Here is a 19,768-nt window from a genome sequence, read left to right as displayed (position 1 = left end):
GTGTGGGAAATAAAAAACAAAACCTCAACAACCAACAACCATTAGAAAGACACTTTGATATGTTGAAGAACATCTGCAGGGAACATAAAAATAAATAATCTTAGTGTTAGAAAAAAGTCGATGAATGAAAGTCAAATAAAAACTCGTTCCTGTCCTCATAAGAGGCTGCTTTTTCGCTGGAACATGAACGCACCACGGGGCGGCGCTTGCTCCGGTCCCTCCCCGGGTAGAACACGCACGCGGCCCGCTTGTAAACAGAGCGTCACACGTGACGGCGGGTCCAGAGCGGAGCTGCATTGTCTGAGCGCGGACAAAGAAGGAGTCCGGAGTCGGAGCGTCGAGCAGGTGAACGGAGACCAGGTGTCATGACAACCGACCTGTCCCGCTCCACGATGACCGTTCGACGCCGCTCGGATGTCAGTTCCTGGTCGTGTGTGAGGCGCTCGCCGCGGTCCTCCTCCTCCGCTGTTGTCGCGTGAACAAGAAGCTTTTGTTTGTCAACACGGTAGCCGTGTCACTCCGCGACGTTTTACTTCCAAAACCGGATTAGTTTGTCTTCGTCCTGGCTAGCGTTAGCAGCTAGCTCGGTGTTGTTTTCGTCCATCTTTGTTCCTCGCTCCGACTGCATGTCTTTCACCATGGAGGACAGTCTGGAGTCCGAGTGGGTCTCGGTCCGGCCCCGAGTCTTCGACGAGAAGGAGCGACACAAGTTCGCCTTCATCGTGGCCTGGAACGACGTCGAGGGCAAGTTCGCCGTCACCTGCCACAACCGGACGGTCCAGAGACGGACGACTTTCTCGGACCCGCTGCTCGACTGCTGCCCAGCTGGCGAACCCGCGCCCCAGCCAGCAGGTCGAGGGAGGTCGAAGTTGAAGCTGGTCATCGGTGACAGGAAGGCGGAGAGCTCCGACGGCGCCAGTCCGACGCTAGCCTCCTGGGACGTGGTGTCGGCCCAGGACCTGGAGCTTTTGGACCCAGTCGAAGTGTCGCCGTCTCCGGACGACGAGGAGCCGAGCGGCGGGCGGCTGGACTGCTTCAGCTGGGCCGGGCTCTTCTCCTTCCAGGACCTGAAGGCGGCTCACCTGCAGCTGTGCGCCGTCAACTCGGACCTGGAGCCATGCTTGCCCTCCTTCCCCGAGGAGCCGTCCGGCATGTGGAGCGTGCTGTTCGGCTGTCCCGGTATGAGCCCACGCGAGACGGACGCTATGTGCTACCAGCTGCAGGTCTACCTGGGCCATGCCCTGGACACCTGCGGCTGGAAGATCTTCTCCCAGGTGCTCTTCTCCGACAGTGAGGACCCGGAGGAGTACTACGAGAGTCTCAGCGAGCTGAAGAGGAAGGGCTACGAGGACGCGTTGGACCGGGCCAAGAGACGCATGCAGGAGGTGAGACCCAGCTTTGTTCAGTCCAGTCCTTGGGGCAGAGGTCACTGAGTTCAACTGAGAACATCGAGCTCGCACCGTTTACTTCATCCTCGGATCCAGTGTGGACAGTCTAAAGAACTGAAGAAGTTTGACTTGATTCCTCACAACTGTAAAGAATCAGTCACTAGTTTGATATTCACAAATGTTAGTGAGTGAGTTGAACATAGTCATTGTGACTTTAGAGTCAGATTTGAACATTTTCGTTTATGTCTGAAGAGTTGAATTTGAGGTCTTCACCCTTGATCCATCCAGCGGGGTTAATGAATGATGTTGCTTCGCTTCTTGTCCTCCTTTCATGGAGGTTCAGGCAGAGTCCATGGGTCCAACCGAAGATTAGCCAACCGAGAGACGTGTTTCAGTCCTGATGGGTGAAGTTTTTCAGCAGTTGTAAACACGAAGATGCATCATGGTCAATCACATGTTTCAAACTGCACGCTGGGGGCCAAATCCAGGTTATTTTTCATGGCCAGATAGAGCTTTGATAGTCGGCTTCAAGTTACAGTTTGATTGTTTAACTCATCAAGACCTCAACTCTGAACTGGAGCAGGTGATGTTGTGGAATGGACAGTGAAATGCTGTTTTACAAGAATAATGTAAAAGAGAACTATTTTGAGTAAAAGACTGTCACAGTAACGCATCATTTTATGAAAACAAAACTGATAGACACTAACCTGAGGAGTTATTAGAAAGTGTACTTTTTATTTTCTTATCTTCAAAACACATTTTAGGGTTATAATCGTGATCGAAATCGTGTTTAGTTATAGATAAAAATGCAGAGAAGAAATTCTGAAAGTCCACAATGGGTAACACATGGGAAGCAGAGATAAATAAATAATAACAGGTTGATTAACAAGTGAATACAAAGTCACATTGAAACATAAACACAGTATTGAACGAAGCAGAAATAAAATGAGTAAATGAAATGTCATTGAACTGCAAGTGAGTGGTGTGGGATATTCTGAGGCACAAGAAGTCAGTATATCAGTCTTACTGCAGTAAAGCAACCATTGGACAGTCTGCCCTCAAAACAAATGGAGAAACGCCACCACATTTGTAACTTCATCTGTAGCCCCTGGGTCTGTGTGGTGGGGGCAGCTGAGGCTGGTGGTCTGTGCTGTCTCCTCCTCTTCCTTTGTGCCCTGTGATCTTCCATCTGTTGCTGCACCTTCTCCGGCCTGTAACTGGATCTGCTCTCACAACAACAATCGAGCAGATGACACGCAGACCCCACGTGGCCACAGCTGCTAGCATTGTTTCACATTTAAAGCCTGTGTTGCGTCGGGTGCGGGCGCTGGACCAGCTGCCCTGGGGCGTCGCAGCCCTGTGATGAAACACTGGAGCGATGACCTCATGTAGGAAGCAGGGAGTTCTGTTGAAGTTCTGGGCCTGTGTTGTCGTAAGAAACTGAGCTGGATCTGAACAGGAATGTGCACTTCCTGTGTTTGGAAAACACATGATCGTCTGCACACACTGATGGTGTCATAGTTGTCAGCCTCCTCTGTCGGTAAATGCGGCGGAAACGTTAACAATGTGGTGTGACTTTCAGGAAGGTGTGTGTGGGGTGACTTGAATTTGGGTGTGTGGGTCACACGCAAGTGGCTGTGAGAGATCACACATCAGCTGGCGCTGCCTGGACACATCTTCACAGCGTGTCTCAGGTCTCTGACCGTCAGGAGTATCTGACTGGAGCGCAGCACATTTTACACGCAGCATCCTCTGGTCTTTGTTGTCCTTCGAATGGCGATGGTACTTTCTGAGCCCGTGTTCATCACGGATCTGGCCCGGTGATCTTGGTGTTTTCCCGCCATGTCCAAGTGTCTTGTTGGTCTGGTGGTCTTCCTCCACCTTATCATGAAGCACTTCTCCTCAGCGCTTTGGCAGCGTAGGGGCTCCTACCTTGAGCATTTCAGGGCTGAGACCCCTCAGTTTTTGTCAACGTGAAGCACTCCATCGTCCGTCTGTGTCCCAAGTTTTCGTCTCTCTCAAAACAACTCTATATGCCCAACATAGGCGCAACATGGTTAGTTTTTCTGTTCACAGAAGCAGCTTGTTTTGCCTTTGCCAAGAATGTTTGGGGAGATTTGTACCAAGAAAACATCTCATGTTAGGGTTGTTTAACTCCCTCCAACCCCTCAACGAGCAGGTGGGGTCAGAGCCAACCCTTCTCACCCTGGTCATGGACTGTTTGTTCCTCTTCCCTCTGGCAGGAGGCTATGGTCCATCCAGACCAGAACCTCCTGTCACAGGAGGTTTATTTTATTTTATTTTATTTTATGTCAGCGCTTTCAAAGCACTTTCCTTGTTGGAGGGATTCCCACTGACCGTGGCAATACATTTGATTCTCATTCTGAAAAACAAAGAAACAAGCAATAAAAAAAGAGGTCATTATTCTGTAGGCATGGAAGCTCTCATGTGGCCATGGCGGTGCACCGTGATAGTTTAAATCGGGGGTGTAAAACTAATCCACAGAAGGGCCCCAGAGGGTGCGGGTTTTCGTGCCAACCCTGCAAGGACACATAGTTTAGCCAATCAAGTGTCAGTTGAAATAAACAGCAGGTGAGAAGGTTTCCTTTTGATTTGTTGGAACAAAAGCCTGGACCCACTGCGACCCCTTGAGGGCCGGTTTGACTCCCCTGGTTTACATGTAGCGGAAACCCTGCATGTTTTCCTGCTATCTTAGCACTCATTTAGTCAACAGATAGTCCTCCTTGTTACTGCCCTGAAGAAATGTGCACTTGGATTTGAAAGAGTCAATCAAAACGCAGTCACTCTCAGTGCGCTTATTTTAGACTGCGCAGTATCGCTGTCAACTTCTCAGCTCTTATCTCGGCCCTTGTTTGAAATCTCGTCCGTGTTTGTGCTGATAACTGGAGCGCGTGCTAAAGAGCTGACGGTGAGCAAACGCTCCATAGATGTAGGTCGTACGCCGGGCAAACAGTGACCAGTTTGACTTATCTGCTGGCTGTTCGTGGCTGGAAAACATGCTAATAGTTGCTGTAGAAGGACGCTAGCCCTCCTCCTCCAACTGGGACACGATATTAGCCACCAGCTAAGATACAGTGGTGATGATAACATAATTTGTGGTCATAATTTTGACTTAATGGAATCAAAAAGTTCTGAGTCAGCAGCATGGTTGTGGATGGTTGAGACTTTTTTGAGATGAAAGCTGGTCATGTGATCCAACAGTCGACGCTTACAGGTCCAAAGGAAGGACATGATGGAAAGGTCTCTGAGCTCAGCAGTTGACTCTGTGGTGCTGCTTTCCAAGTCTTCCTGCTGTGACTCGCACTGGTGTAGTAACCTCGAACAACAACGCATTAGTCCTGATTATAGTTAATCCGTTGCTTATTTCCGCGCATTATGCCAATTTCTCTGCGGGTTCCTCTCCGCGACCGTCATCTGTGTGCACACTCTCTCCTCACTGACTCCATGATTCGATTTGAGGCCCAATGGTGGGGACAGTCATGAAGATGCAGCGGGATAACAAAGGAGCAGGAAGTGTGAATGCAGTGCACGGTGTCAGACAACTGAACCTGGATCTGCGGTCTTGTGTGGCTGAGATCCTCAAAAGGCCCTCAGGTTGTTACCCATATAAGGGCGTTTCCACCGACCAACGGGGCCAAAAGAACTGACCCGGCCCAGAGCATTTCTTGGCACACGCTTCACCGTGCTCCATTGTAGTCATCAGCTACAACCCGACCAGGAACGCTAAGAAATGAAACGGTCACCGTCACAGTCCACGTCCCTGATCCCCTAAAGCAGGGGAACGTATCCACCAAGGGGCTGCACTCAGTGCGGGCTTTTGTTGCAACTGTTTAACCAATCAGATGTCAGCTGAAACAAGCAGCACCAGACTGACAGTCAACTGACTACGGATTTCAGACACCTGACTGATGAAAAGGTGATGCACTGGAACAAAATCCTGCACCCACTGTGGCCCATGGAGGACTGCCCTCCAGAGTGCTGCACAGGGTGCTGCACTCAAGCACACGCAAGATGGCCTGGGGTGGAGGGATCCTTTGCTTGACTAAGTCCCGAGTCCCAGTCCGCTTGACGTGGTAGCTCCTCAGCTTTCTCCTGTCGACACTGGCAAATGCCTGGACAATCTGAACCACCTGTAGGAAAATTGTTGGTGGTTCCGACTCAGTTCTGGATCCAGAGTCACGTCAGACTTCTCCACTGTCTTAGAAGATGAAGCTGTGACGCATTGACTCATTTGAACCCGTGTTGAGCTCAGAACACAGCTTTGCATCTTTCCATATGAACGCAAAGCATGAAGCTTTTTACAAGGTGGTGGTTTGTTTTTAATGAAGCTCTGAAAGCATCTATTTAAAAAGGCAGAATCAAACTTAAAAATGAGACCCAACGGTTATACGAGGTGCTTAGGTTGCGGTCGGCACTTTCTGAGATTGTCTGGCGCCAGCTTGTTCAGCAATTGCTTTCTAACGGTGGCTGATCCACCTGGAAGGCAATGATTCGGTGCCTGACAAATGAGCTCCGCTGTTCTCAAGCAGCAACCTGGATGATCAACACCCAGAAGTGACTCATGAGACGCTCTGGAAACTACTTTAAGTGAACGATCCTGCAGGTTTTAGAGTCACGGTCTGGAGACGTCTGGTAAACCAGACGGACCCGAGTCTTGGTCACAAGGTCCCTCACATGGCTGCAGACGCCACGGACGCTCTGCTGCCGTCGCCGTCACCACACAGCCTCCTCAGCACCACAAACACTTCTAATCTCGCTTCCTCTCCGAGTCACTGACTCGACTTCTGCTTTGTTTAATAGATCGAATGGCTTCAACCCAAGTGCGTGAGTCAGCAAACTCAACTTTAATGACAGAACAAATTATTTATATTATTGTATTTTTCCTGCGATATGAACGTCTCCTTGAGGCGGGTTGTCAGTTTCATCAGTGTTAGGATGCATTCTCCTCTTGTGCTTGTGGGTCCGCCCCATGGCTTCCCCCCAGTTGTGTCACAGATACCTCTCACTAAAAGTGACCAAGGTTTCTGTGGTGACATTTGTGGCTGTTGAGCGGAATTTCTGAATTAATACTGTGGCTGTTCAAGTAAGCCCAACCCACTTCCACATGTAGCAGCGTCAGCGCCACCCAGAGTCTCTGACGCACGACGTGGCTCTCAACTCATCCTTGGCACCCTCTGGAGGAAGACCAGGATCCTCAATTTTTCTGGTCAGTCTTTCCTTTGGAGGTCTGGACCTCTGTATCAGGATGATCTGAGAGAAACAACTGTAGCTCCTGATCTTCTGCTGGTTTCCACCTTGCACACTAAAATTGGAGCTGAAAGGTGCTTTGAAGAGACTTTACCTTACTCATTAGATCTCTTTAACACGCCATTCTGGTCCTTCAGAGGTGGATGCTGAACCTTTGAGGAGCCTTCAAATGTGGGACCTTAGAGGACCCCTTTCATCCCCAAAAGATGAGTTTCTCTGTCGGCTTACCCGGAGGAGAACTTCAGCTTCGGTCACTGGCTAGCCAGCAGGTCCGGCGAAAGTTATGTTTGAGCTGCGAGAGGAACACAGACAAACAAAGACAGGAGTAGTGACGATGGTGCGATGGTGGCGGTTAGAGGCTTGTTCAGTTTGTGATGTCTCAGCACTTCTCAGGTTACTCCATTCAAACATGGCACGGCGGTGTTTGTTTTCATGAGCCAAACTGTTCAACTGCCTTGTTGACATTTCAGGACTGCACGGATGTAAGTGGTGATGTTGAGTCGCACACGTGCAGCGAGGCACTGCCGGGTCGGAGCTTGTGCAGTAAAAATGAAGAGGCTGTTGCTGTGAACTCAAAGGTCGGTCCACAGTAGCGCTGCGATGACCTGGTTTTCTGCTCTCAGCCCAGTTTCGCGATCCATAAGCCATAAATCGTCCTGTGAACCAAGTCACAGAGGAGGCGTGTTTGTCTTTAGACGGCCGGAAGAAAAAGTTCTGAGCCGAAAAAGTGCAGTCAAACTGGAAGAGTTGGTCCTGGTGATGACAGAGCCGCAGCAGGAATGTCCTGTAATTACCCACTAGTCCATCCAACAGCCAAAATGAGATCAAGGCTGTCTGCGAGGATCTTTCTCTTGCAGTCTGCCTCGGCCCAGCCGTGTCCAACTCCATCACCGGGGCCCTCTTTCTGCTCATGGTGCCGCTGAAGTGGGGTTTCACAGGCTGCATTGGCAGGGTAGCTTCCCCGACATGAGTCGCCCCCTTATCATCCGTCACAGTGGGGTTCATCCAAGGGTTTCCTAAATCTAAAGAGATGTTTCATGTCAGGGAGTTAGTCACAAAGATACAAACCTGGTGTTGTTCCAGGTGAATGCCTGTGGTGCACCTCAATAATCACGTCTCTACACTCCGCTCCAGATTCTGCCCCATCTCTGAAAACACAACTTGGACTGGATGGTGAGAAAAATCCACATAACTTCTTGAGGAAGAAAAAAAAAAGTCACGCATGCGGGAACAAGTTTTACTCCTCAGGATGAAATGTTTTTGTCATCGGTTTGATTTGAGATCAAGTAATGAGGTGCATCTTTGGTCGGGATGGGACACAGCTCCGTGAGCACGTCTTGCGAGATAATAACAGGAAATGGATCTGTGCCATGCACAGGATGCCGACACCACCAAGCAAAACATTAGGAGAAGTTGATATCTGCCGCGGGCACGAGGGATTTCCTGCTGAAGCCGGGAGCCGGCACTCACTCGGCAGTGGTCGCCATGGAGACCTGGGGGTAAACAGTGGCGCCAGTGTTGGTGCTGAATTGTGCAGTGTCTCGCGGCCGGGGGTCCGGAGAGGAGTGTCCTTTCATATCTGGAGCTGTGGATGTTCTGCGGCTTCATTTCAACATGAGCGAGTGGAGGAGGCGGATCGTAGCTCTGGAACAATGCTGGGGCTGTGGGAAGCCTCACATGTGCTTTCACTCAGCGCTAATTGTACTGCGCTCTGTAACAACGTGCTGCACTGTACACACACACACATACACACACAGACACAAGTGTTTTATTAGCTCCTGTGGTGGCGTGATTACTCTTCTGTCTTGTTGGTGATCAAAGCGCTGCGCTGCGCTGCTGAGGTGATCGTGGTGGGGTGAAGATGCCCGCACCTCACCATCCAGCGCAACGTTTGCCGCGCTCTTAAGTCCATCTCACGTGCACCATCTGGCCTTCGTTTAAACTCACTGACAAATCTGCTGCTGGATTTGGGCCCGAACTCCATTCACTCCACTCCCACTAATGTTCTTATCGTCGGCGCTGAACCGGCACAAAACCCTCCTGTGTGGAGTTGAAATCACAGAGGGCCGATGGTGGCCTGATACTCGGCGGTTGCTCCGGCACACTTGGGTGACACATACCAAAAAGAAGGCTTTGTCCCAACTAGGGCTGCGATGATTCGCTGATGTCATCGATCACGTCGACAACAAAATTTCGTCGACGTCAAAATCTGTGCGTCGATGCCGTGTTGTCGTGTTGCTGTTGGTGTTAAGGATGAGCAAACCCCTTTGACACCATGGTAGACATCAGTGTCTCACCTCCTAATAATAACCAGAACTGAACTAGGGAGCTACACTGAACGCATCGTTTTAGATTATTATTCAAATAAGACCTTTTGATGCGGATGTTGATCAGATACTTATACGAGACAGGGTTCGCAGGGTTAATACATGTTCCTGGATGATGAGTCATTATTTTAATATACTTGTTTCACAATGTATGGTGTCAGAGTATCACAGTGAGATGATTTAACCAACTTTAGCTTCAACAGAAATCCAAAATAGGTCCAAACAAAGGTAATCGTGATTAGTCGACTAATCGAAAACATAATGAATAGAGTAGTCGACAACGAAAATAATCGTAATATAATAGTCCCAACTCTGTTCAGAATAGGAGGTTTGAAATTGTCCAAGATGCTTGTGAGACTGTGGGTCGGTGCAAAGTATATGTGGAAAGTCTCACCTTTCTGATATGAAAATCATTCAACAGCCAAAAGAATTCTAATAAAAGCTGTAAATTGACATAGAAGATTATACTATACAATAAATATGTGGGGAAAAATAGTATCACTGGGGTCACGTGAGGTCACCCGTGTCGGATCAGGTCAGCTCTCACAACCCATCTGCTCTAAGTTTGAGACCATAGGAGGAGAGATTCTTCCTCTAGTTCACGAGTGAGGGAAGGCTGCCTCTGTGCAGTCATGAGGTGAAGGAAGAGCTGAGCCCGAAGACAAAGCTCTCCACTCACCCATGGTCTTCAGCTTTGGAGTGACCCAGAGAACAAGAGTTTCTCTGTCTGGACTCTCTCAGAGCGAGAAGCTCAGTCATCCAGGAGAGACTCAGAGGAGAACCTGTCCTCCAGGAGGAGACGGTTGTCAGAATAGTGCTGTCAAATCTTGAAGCAGATGATTCATGGCAACAGTTTGTTTTGACGCCCCAAATGTGAACCGAAAGAAGGCGGCCATGAATCCATCTTTTTTGACTGGGACCCTGGTCTGCCCCGGCAGGTGCTGGACCGTCACAAGGCGATGGAGAGCATGGTGGAGCTGCTGCAGGTGTACCCGGAGGAGGACCAGGCGTACGCTGAGCTGCTGGAGGCCACCACGCAGCTCTACCACTACTTGCTGCAGCCCTTCAGGGACATGAGGGAGCTGGCCATGTTGCGCCGCCAGCAGATCAAGGTACACACACACACACACACACGGCCATCTGTTGAACCCCGGGTAGGTTCAGACCTCACGCGGCCCCGGAGACCACCAGCTTGCAATACACAGAGCACTTCCCTCTGCACCACAGCCTCCTCGCCAGCCAAAGCTGCACCACTTCTGAATGGCTGTGTTCCACGGTGTAGCCCCGCCCTCCGCATCCCTCCCCCCCCCGTCTCCCTCCCGACCAGAGCGGCTTAACAACCAGCATAAGTATTATTACAGCAGCCTCTAAACCTCAGTGGTTCTGCTGCCTCAGCAGCTCCTGTTTTCCATGGCTGTTTTCCTTCATTAGAGGCTTGACTCGTGTCAAGTCGGGTCACCGGGTCACTCGGAGAACGTCCCCGCCCTCGTTCCAGTCGCACGCCGTGTTGTCCACGCTGGACTGAAGTGGCGTTCTGACGGCAGCATGGTGGGCTGTCCAGGTCATATTGTTCTCCAGAGAAGAAACAAGTGGAGACTGAAGTCACAGACTCCTCTGTTGGAGTGTTGAACCGCCGTCTTTAGACGGTCGACCCTCAACACGTCAGACTGATTTGACTTGGCTGTTTGTGTCCAAACACAGGACGATGTTGTGATCATGCTTCACGCTGCTTCGGTGCCTCAAGGCACTGAAGGTATCGGGACCTCCCGGCGTCTTAACTTGTGAGTGAGTGTCAGTCGACACTCATATTTTGATTGGTGGGATTTTATTAGGAAGGACGAGTAGAGCTACAATCATTAGGAGGGTGTGATCCAATACTGTGGTGTGAGTGAGGGCGCTTTCACACTAGGGGTTCTGTCTGGAGACAAAGCTCTTTCGGCTCAGAAGTCTGAGATGTGAACACAAGCGAGTCGGGTTTTGCCCGCGGACCTGATCCCCGCTGGAGAACTGCAACTTGTCTTGTGAAACTCTAGGCGGGTGGTGAGCTTCTCGCCTCAGGCGACTCGGCGCTAGATACCGGAAACTACGTGTGCAGCGTGACTCCACGCAAACATGATTGATGCCTGGCAGTGTGTGCAGATGTTTGATAACTCAGGTGTTTTCGTCTTTATTAGGCTGATTAACAGCAGATTTTATTGACAGACAGATTTGCTTAAATGAATAATACTGTCTTGATGCAGCTGTCTGCATGAGGACAGCGGAGAGGAAAGGCTGATTGACTGATTTTCCCCAAGTTACTGAAGGTCACCAGACGATTCATTGATCATTCCTGACGTCGGGATCTGGACTTCACTGATTAAAACCTTCTCGACCGTCAGGAATCCCTCTCACTGTGTTCAACCTGTTGTGAGAGCAGTGTGGACCAATCAAGACGCTCCGTATTACGCAGCTAGTTTCCGCTATGTCCTTGCAAAATAAACATGACAAGACTCTTTCATGTTTAGTTTTGGCAGTTCAGTTCTGAGGTGACAGTGACTCGTAGTACTAAGAAGTGACAGAGAAATAAGGAGGTCAAGTCGATGGTGGTAAATAGGTTGTCCTGGGCCTGATGACAACTTCCTTGAGACCTGCTTCATCGTGGGTCATAAACCAGCTATTTTGCCGCCACCTGAGAAGAAGAAAAAAGTGCATCACGTGAGGCACAGAGGTGCGAGGCGCCCCATGACCTGAGCTGAGGTGATGTGGGGGTGTTTCCTGGCTGCCTCTCTTCTCACCGACGTATGAGGTGATTTGAGCAGGAAAGGTGTTGTGAAGGAAACGGCCTCGCACATCACTGAGAAGAGCTCTCACTGTGCTGGCGTGGCACCTGTCTTCCCTCGAGGCGATCCTAAACAAAGCTGCATGCAAATGATGTGTGGTCGGTTGGCGGCGAGTCGGGACGAGTCATGGGGTCCGACGGCGCCCGTCTCCTCTGCGACGCTTTACATGTCATTTGTATCTCTGCCGATGCCTGAGTCAGATGTGGCGTGGTGCCGTCGTCCTGCCGCTTTGTCTCCTCTCTGGAAGCATGAATGAAGCGACAGGTGGGCGGGCGCTCACCTGAAGGAGCGCACAACAAAGGGTGTCGAGTGTTGGGCGCATCGTGTCGCGGCCCCGAGTGTCCTGTTGCTGGGAAGGTCAGCCGGCCTCCATGAATTAGGAATGTGGCTCCGGCGAGGTCAAATGTCGCTTTCCAGCGACCACACATCAGAGCGATGAAACGGGTTTCTGATGCCCCACTCCCCGGCCCGGGTGTTTCCCTCCATCATTCCTGGCTGATGACACACAGTCGCTCTTCCTGTTTGCAACAATGATGTGGTTGTGCTGCCTTCGCTCTCCAGACAGGGAGGCTTGAAGCTAAAATATTGATTTGATAATTCCAGAAATGACCAAAAATTATTATTTAAAATAAAATAAATGAATGTGAAAAAGTAAGTAAGAGTAGAAAATAAGTTAATAAAAGTTGCATGTGCTGGTTTAGTTCTCCGGTCACATGCAGACCTGGTGCGTGACCGCTGATGAAGGTGAGAGAGCACATCAGACAAGTGGTGGTCAGGGACCTGCTGTTTCAGCCAAGTGAGATAAGCGACGCGGCAGGCTCCACGTCACGGCTATTCTGAGCGGCAGCTGCCGCCCAGAGGTGCGAGGGCGCCTCCCTCAGAGGAGCAGCACTCACGTGCTGGAGTGGTGTCAGCTTTCTGCCTGTGGATCCTCACTCTGGTTTCCAAGCAGAATCGACCACGGACCAGTGTTGCTGCTGCTTCAGGCAGCAGCCGACTGGTCGTCCTGTGAATCGTCTCCACGTCTCTCCGGCCTCCGGGTCCTTCCATCACAGCGCAGCTGCGCGGCCCCTCCTCTCTGTTTACTTCCCCTCTGGGCAGATAACTGTCCCCTGCTGGAGGAGCGTGGCGTTTGTCACCGCCGGTGTCGGACCCTCATCACTGACCCGTGTCGACGGCGGAGTAACATCAGGTATCAGATGTGGAGCGTGAGAACAGTGACGCTCCACCAGATGAGGGATTAGGTTGGATGATATCTGTGGTAATCCAACAGATGATCCTCGTCGCTGTCACGCTGCAGCAGAGGGAGTGAAATATACTATAAATATACTGAAATATGTTGTTTCCTGTCAGTGCCTTGTAAGTGTGTGTTTGTGTGGAACAACTTGTAAGAGTGACTGGCTTCTGTGTGACTCCTGTGAGACTTTTGTGAGTGACTCGTTTGAGTGAGACTCGTTTGAGTGACTTGTGGGAGTGACTTGTATACTTGTATGAATAGGTGACTTGTATGTGTCTTGTGTGAGTGAGACTTATCTGTGACTGACTGTGACTTGAGTGACTTGTGAAAGCGCATGACTTATGTGAGTGAATTGTATGAGCAGGGGACTCGTTTGTGTGGCTTGTATGAGTGACTTGTGGAAGCGTATGACTTAAGTGAGTAACTTGTATGAGCAGGGGTCTTGTGCGTGACTCATGTGAGTGACAATCGTCAGTGACTTGTGGGAGTGTGTGGCTTGTGTGAATGACTTGTATGAGCAGGGGTCTTGTGCGTGACTCATGTGAGTGGGACTCGTCAGTGACTTGTGGGAGTGTGTGGCTTGTGTGAATGACTTGTATGAGCAGGGGTCTTGTGCGTGACTCATGTGAGTGGGACTCGTCAGTGACTTGTGGGAGTGTGTGGCTTCTGTGAATGACTTGTATGAGCAGGGGTCTTGTGCGTGACTCATGTGAGTGACAATCGTCAGTGACTTGTGGGAGTGTGTGGCTTGTGTGAATGACTTGTATGAGCAGGGGTCTTGTGCGTGACTCATGTGACTGAGACTCGTCAGTGACTTGTGGGAGTGTGTGGCTTGTGTGAATGACTCGTATGAGCAGGGGTCTTGTGCGTGACTCATGTGAGTGGGACTCGTCAGTGACTTGTGGGAGTGTGTGGCTTGTGTGAATGACTTGTATGAGCAGGGGTCTTGTGCGTGACTCATGTGAGTGAGACTCGTCAGTGACTTGTGGGAGTGTGTGGCTTGTGTGAATGACTTGTATGAGCAGGGGTCTTGTGCGTGACTCATGTGAGTGGGACTCGTGGGAGTCTTAACTCGAGTTTGTCAGCCTCAGACTTTTCTGATTTGAGCCATCACTGGTTTCCTGCTGAGTCGGGATAAGTGCAGCGGTCGGACTTGAACAAGTCACCAGTGTTGCCTCATGCTAGTCGTCTTTGTCACGGCTCCTGCTGATGACATCATCTGGTGGCATCACAGCTGCAGTCATAAGAGGTGAACTGCTGCCTCAGGCGACGTTATTCTTTAGTACGTTTTGAAACGTGTGTGTGCGGCGCGAGTGAGGAAGTGCAGAGTTCCATAATCCCCCCTCCTCCGTCCCTCCCTCCCCGTCCAGCCGCCTCACGTGCAGATGATAACATCTGGTTCCCATCCAGCGGCGGGTGTGTGCGTCGTGTTCCTCTGACACTGGGTGGATTGAAAGTTTGGGGTGCACGTGTGTGTCCCCCCCCACCCAGCGCGCACATGCTCTGACACGAGCGTCTCCTGTCTGGCTCCAGTCCCCCAAAAGTGTCTGTGGCTGCGAGGTTTTGCTCCAGTTCAGTGGGACACTGGGTCACACTGCGTACAGCGCCGCTGGCTGGAGACACCTGGTACTGCAGTGACTCGCTGCAACTGTTGATTCTCATTGCCTCCATCATTAAAATTAAATATGATTCATTGGTTAATGTTTTATGGTTTTTAGCTCTTTTCCAAATTTCCCTGAACATTCACTGAATGTTTATTATTTTATGTTTAAGCATCTCCCTTCCCTGTATCTCCGCCATCATTGGTCCAAACATCTATCCTCCCGAAACATCTTTCTGATATTGTTGGTGATATGGACAAAAAAAGTGATCACGATAAATGTAGCCATTTCGACGATAACAATAATTATCACGATAAATCCTTTTTCATTCCATTCCATGTATTGTACACACTGCAGTCTCTCTTGAGTTGATGTTTCATGATGGAAATTATGACTGGAGTTTGTCTCCAGCATGATTATTTGTTTATGTCTAAATATAATGGTGAACCAAGTGTAGAGATGAGAAAGTCAATGGTCCATGTCTCTCGTAGAACCAGGTCGTTTTATTTAGGTGTTAAATTGAGCCGTCTGTCTGCTGTATCTGAATAAATGACCATTGAGTCATATTCTATTCTCAAAATCATGATACAAACTGTCAGGCCTTTCTCATGCATAGTGAAAAAAACTTTTTCACAATTCTCTCTCCTAAAATGGTTGTTTTTCTTTGCCTTATTTAATAGTTCACTCATACTTTGACGCTTTAGTATTTGTTGATGGTCCCTAACTGATGGCGGTGCGTAGCATTAGCGCTGCCTGTGAGAGTGTGTCCGCGATCAGTGAACCCTAATGGGGACGTGGAAGAGGACGCCACCGCCAATATCCAATATCCCGCGTCAGAGAACCTGTGAGGACCACTCCATCTCATCAAATAAACAGGGATCCAGAGACTCAGTCGACCAGTGTCATGATCAAAGGTTCCCTGGATTAATAATCAGTTTAAAACTACCATGGTGAACCAAAGTCCACCACACTCTCCACAACTGTCACACGGCATTGTCGGCTGCCAAGCGCCACGCCGCTGGAGAGCGCGGCGCTGTCGCGGTCTCGTCATGTTCACGTGTGCAGGACCAATGCAGCGAGTGTGTCACGTGTTTATCGAACTTATCGTGAGATGCAGAATTGTCATCGTGGAGATTGTGTTTGGTGGTATATCGTGTACAATAAATTATCGCCCACCCCGAGATCTTGTCCACTCCACCACCACCAACCTCATCTCCGACTCTGACTCCATTGCAGTGAGCCCTCCTGTCCTGTAGAGGTCTCCTCTTCTCTTCACCCGCTGGTCTCCTCTGTGCTGGTCCTCAGATCTCCCTGCAGACGGAGCGCCTGGGTCCTCGGCGTGTGGACAGCCTGAGGAAGGAGGACGAAGAGTGGCAGAAGAAAGCCCACGCCGCTGTGCTGGCCATCCAGGACCTGACCGTCAAGTTCTTTGAGACCACCAACCGAGCGCAGAAAGGTGAGTCAGTGGCTCAGAAACACTTGTGCGTGCATCTGTCCACTCACTGTGTCGTGGCAGCGCTGTACGAGCGCATGCGCGGTGACCAGCGGAAGTTCGGCAAGTCGGCGTGGACGGCGGCAGTGGAGCGCATGGAGCGTCTGCAGCACGCCGTCTCCAAGGAGACGCTGCAGCTGATGAGGGCCAAAGAGATCTGTCTGGAGCAGAAGAAGCACGCGCTGAAGGAGGAGGTGACCTGCGCCGCCGCCGACTCTACGGCTTCATCAAGTGTCTCTGTCTGAGAGCCAAACCTCCTCTAACCCTCAGATGCAGAGTCTGCAGGGAGGCGAGGACGCCATGCTGCACCTGGACCACCTGGAGGCGCTCTACTACGAGCTGCAGCTGCAGCTGTACGACATCCAGGCCGAGGTGCTGCGCTGTGAGGAGCTGCTGCTGACTGCGCAGCTCCAGAGCCTGCGCCGACAGATCACAGGTGAGGCACGCCCTCTTGTGGTGGAGGGGGTGTGCTGCGCCTGAGCCTGACCTCTCCCCACCCCGATCCGTCCAGAGCGCCAGGATGAGGTGGTCTACTACGACGCCTTCGAGAGCCCCGACGCCATGAAGACGGAGGAGGAGCCGCCGTCGCCGCCGCTGTCGCCGCTCAGAGAGGACGAGCTCTGCGTGCTGCAGCAGAAGTCCCGGCAGCTGGAGGCCCGGCGAGGTCGCATCACCGCCAAGAAGGTCTACCTCAAAAACAAGAAGGTGAGAGGAGAGGCGTCTGCCCAGCCTTCAGAAAGTGATGCCACTCCTTCTGCAGGAGATCTGCGTGTTCAACCATAACCAGAAGGTGGAGCAGCGGCGAGCGAGCGAGGGCGACGGGGCCTCGCTGCAGGTAAGGACGGCGGCGACCAGCAGGTGGCAGCAGCGTGGTGTGACCTGAGGTTCGTGTCCCGCAGCTGGAAGAGCTGGAGGAGGACGAGGCTGCTGCCAGCGCCAGAGTGAGCCGTGAGCGCCAGAGGACCCTGGAGCGGCTGCGCAGCCACAGTCAGGTGAGTGACCTTGGCCCTGCCCCCCGCACTTGAGACGCTGACTCGCCATTCTCTCCTCAGCGCTTCCCCGGTCAGGTGATGCTCAAGTCCAGCAGGATGAGACTGGCTCAAAATGGCGGCCGGCGACGAGCCGCTCAGCTGCCCGTCACTCAGGCGGCGAGCGTCCAGACCGACCTCATCTCAGACCTCCCGGAGCTCTCGGCGCCACCCGAGGACGACTGCGCGTCCTTGCCGCCGGTGCCGCTGCAGAGCCTGGGCGCTGGCGCCCCCTTCCTGTCGCTGCCTCCTGTCCTCTCTTTGGCCGCTCCCCCGCCGCCCCCGCCACCTCCCCCGCCGCCCCCTCCTCCGCCTGCATCCCTCCCAGATGACCCTCAGGTTGTCGGGCTGACGCCCGCGGCCAGTCCAGCCAGGCAGCCGGCGGAGAGCATGTCCCTGCCTTTCTCCCCTCGGTTCTTCGACAGTAGCCAGCTGTTGACGGCGAGGAAGAAGCTGAGGAAGACCTCTTCTCTGGACTCATCGCAGTGGAGACGAGGTGAGTCCCCCAAGACCCGTCCCGCCCGCCTGCCGTCACTCACGCTCTGTCCTCTGTGTCTCAGCGAGTTCTCCCATGGACGAGGTCCTGGCGTCTCTCAAGCGAGGAAGCTTCCACCTGAGGAAGGCGGAGCTCCGGGTCCTGGCGCCAGACCCGGACGACGACAGCAACAACATCCTGGCCCAGATCCGGCAGGGGGTGCGTCTGAAAAAGGTGCGGACCCGGCCGGAGCAGCCGCGCCACGCGCGGAGCTTCCCGCACTCAGCCGACGCTCTGACGCGCAGCATCCACGAGGCCCTGCGCCGGATCAAAGAGGCGTCGCCCGAGTCCGAGTCAGAGGACGAGGGCCTGCCCTGCACCGACTGGGAGAACTGAGCTCCCACCTGACCCAGAACTGCTTTTTTACCAGGCCGCGTTTTTCTACACGCTGTGGTTCGTAGATGGACCGCTGTGTTTTTTTTAAAATCCCAACGTCGTTTGCTGTGAGTTTGTGTTGTGAGTCATGTGACATTTATCGTACTGTAGGTGGCACCAGGCGAAGCGTGATGAAGATCCCAGACTATTTATGGCACCGTTTACCTTCAGATTATAATCCAGATTATTTGTCTGTCGCCTTTTTTTAAATTCGAATCCCACCAAATGGTAGTTATGAGTTATTTCTATATCTGTTTTGTCTGGATTGTGTTTTACAGAGGAACGCCGACTCAGTATTTTGTTCTTTGAATCCAATTTTGTCAAATTCTGAAGCCTCATCTGAGGCTTTCTTGGAGGCGTGACCAGACGAACGCTCGCGATTACTCTGCTGCCCTCTGCTGGTGGCCGCACTCAGTTTCGCGTTTCTGCCTTCGATTTTCTGAGTTTGTTGTGTTGTCTTTTTTTCACTTTTTGTGTGTTTCGATGTTCCGTTCAGATGATTGGCTCAGATACTGATGACATCACAGCTGTCAGTGAGCACTAGAGGGCACTGCACGCCGACTGATGAAGTCGTTTTCAATCTTAAATGAAGATTTACTTTTAATCTCGAGTGTTTACAGTGAGATGATCTTATTTACCAGTTCACAGGAAGCTCCGCTGACATCACGTGACCTCAGGGTGCGCGAGAGCCAGTTTACCAAAGTGACCACCGCAGGGCGTCCTATCGCAGAGAGTGACGTGGCTGTTAGAAGAGAAAACTTGTATTTAAAAATATATTTATCTGTTCACGTTGTTGCTGCTTCACACGTATTAACTGAGTCTGCAGTTTCTGCTCACACGTGCATTACTAGCACACACACTTCGACACCACAGTAGAAACCTCAGCGTGTGTGTGTGTGTGAGCCGAAACGAGCCATAACTTGCCGAGTGCCGTTGTGATGTCACAGTATCTGACCTCTCGACCACCTCAACACAACTCGGCGTTACGCTCCACAACTTACCGGAACCTGGAGTGGACGGCCGCCAATCGGGAAGACGGGCTCACTCCCCCTTCGTCCGGGTTGACCTCTGACCTGTGTGAGGCGCCGCATCACAAGTGCAATAACAGATCTGTACTGTAATGTCGCGCATGTATTTATTGTCCAAGGACGCGACGCATTTCCTGCTTCTCCCTCAATAAACTTCCTGGACCAAGCTTGTGTCTGTGTCACTCTGTTGGCTCGTTGCCACCTCCTTTACCACCAGGACCTCTGATGAATACTCGCACCAGTACTACTGCCACCCTTACTACTCCCACTAATACCTGCACTACTACTGCATATGGTGGTACAGTGGTACCTCGGTTTTCGAACACCCCGTTCATTTAGAGATTTTTTTGCTTGGGATTTCGGACGAAAATCCAGAACTTGAACGCCCCCGAAAAAAGCCGGAAAAAACATACCGTGCGCGGACCGACCAGCTGACCCACGACACGCTTTGTTATTGTGTATAACGCAGCCTCTGTATGCAGACGTGTCCCGTTAGCTCCATTTACTGACTGTTTTTTCTTCATATTGAGGTGTAAAACCTTTCCTGTCTCCTCACTGGACCGTGGTAGAGTGTCACAGGGGAGGTGCTGGAGCGCTCACTCCAGGGTTTGATGTCCTGTTGTGGGCTGGAGCTGGGACAGGGATGAGGCCAGTCTGGGACAGAGCGTGA

General features: G+C 51.5%; 1 protein-coding gene across 1 annotated transcript; it reads left to right on the top strand.

Moving 5' to 3' along the window:
* Positions 1-224: 224 nt before the first annotated feature.
* On the top strand, positions 225-19,265 carry jmy (junction mediating and regulatory protein, p53 cofactor). Its single transcript, XM_053873704.1, has 10 exons — positions 225-1,385; positions 9,922-10,095; positions 15,946-16,096; positions 16,157-16,326; positions 16,403-16,568; positions 16,644-16,837; positions 16,893-16,967; positions 17,032-17,124; positions 17,185-17,656; positions 17,721-19,265. The coding sequence occupies exons 1-10, from the start codon at positions 627-629 to the stop codon at positions 18,029-18,031; spliced, it is 2,565 nt and encodes an 854-aa protein (XP_053729679.1). The 5' UTR covers positions 225-626; the 3' UTR covers positions 18,032-19,265.
* Positions 19,266-19,768: the final 503 nt, after the last annotated feature.

This window comes from Synchiropus splendidus, chromosome 1, assembly GCF_027744825.2.
Source record: "Synchiropus splendidus isolate RoL2022-P1 chromosome 1, RoL_Sspl_1.0, whole genome shotgun sequence".
Taxonomy (NCBI): domain Eukaryota; kingdom Metazoa; phylum Chordata; class Actinopteri; order Syngnathiformes; family Callionymidae; genus Synchiropus; species Synchiropus splendidus.
Note: the sequence above shows the minus strand (reverse complement) of the source record. Positions and strands in the feature narration are given on the sequence as shown.

Coding starts and splice junctions, on each gene's coding strand:
- jmy (XM_053873704.1), top strand. CDS start 627: ATGTCTTTCACCATGGAGGACAGTCTGGAGTCCGAGTGGGTCTCGGTC. Junction 16,327..16,402: donor AGCACGCGCTGAAGGAGGAG/GTGACCTGCGCC, acceptor TCTAACCCTCAG/ATGCAGAGTCTGCAGGGAGG. Junction 17,125..17,184: donor GGCTGCGCAGCCACAGTCAG/GTGAGTGACCTT, acceptor TTCTCTCCTCAG/CGCTTCCCCGGTCAGGTGAT.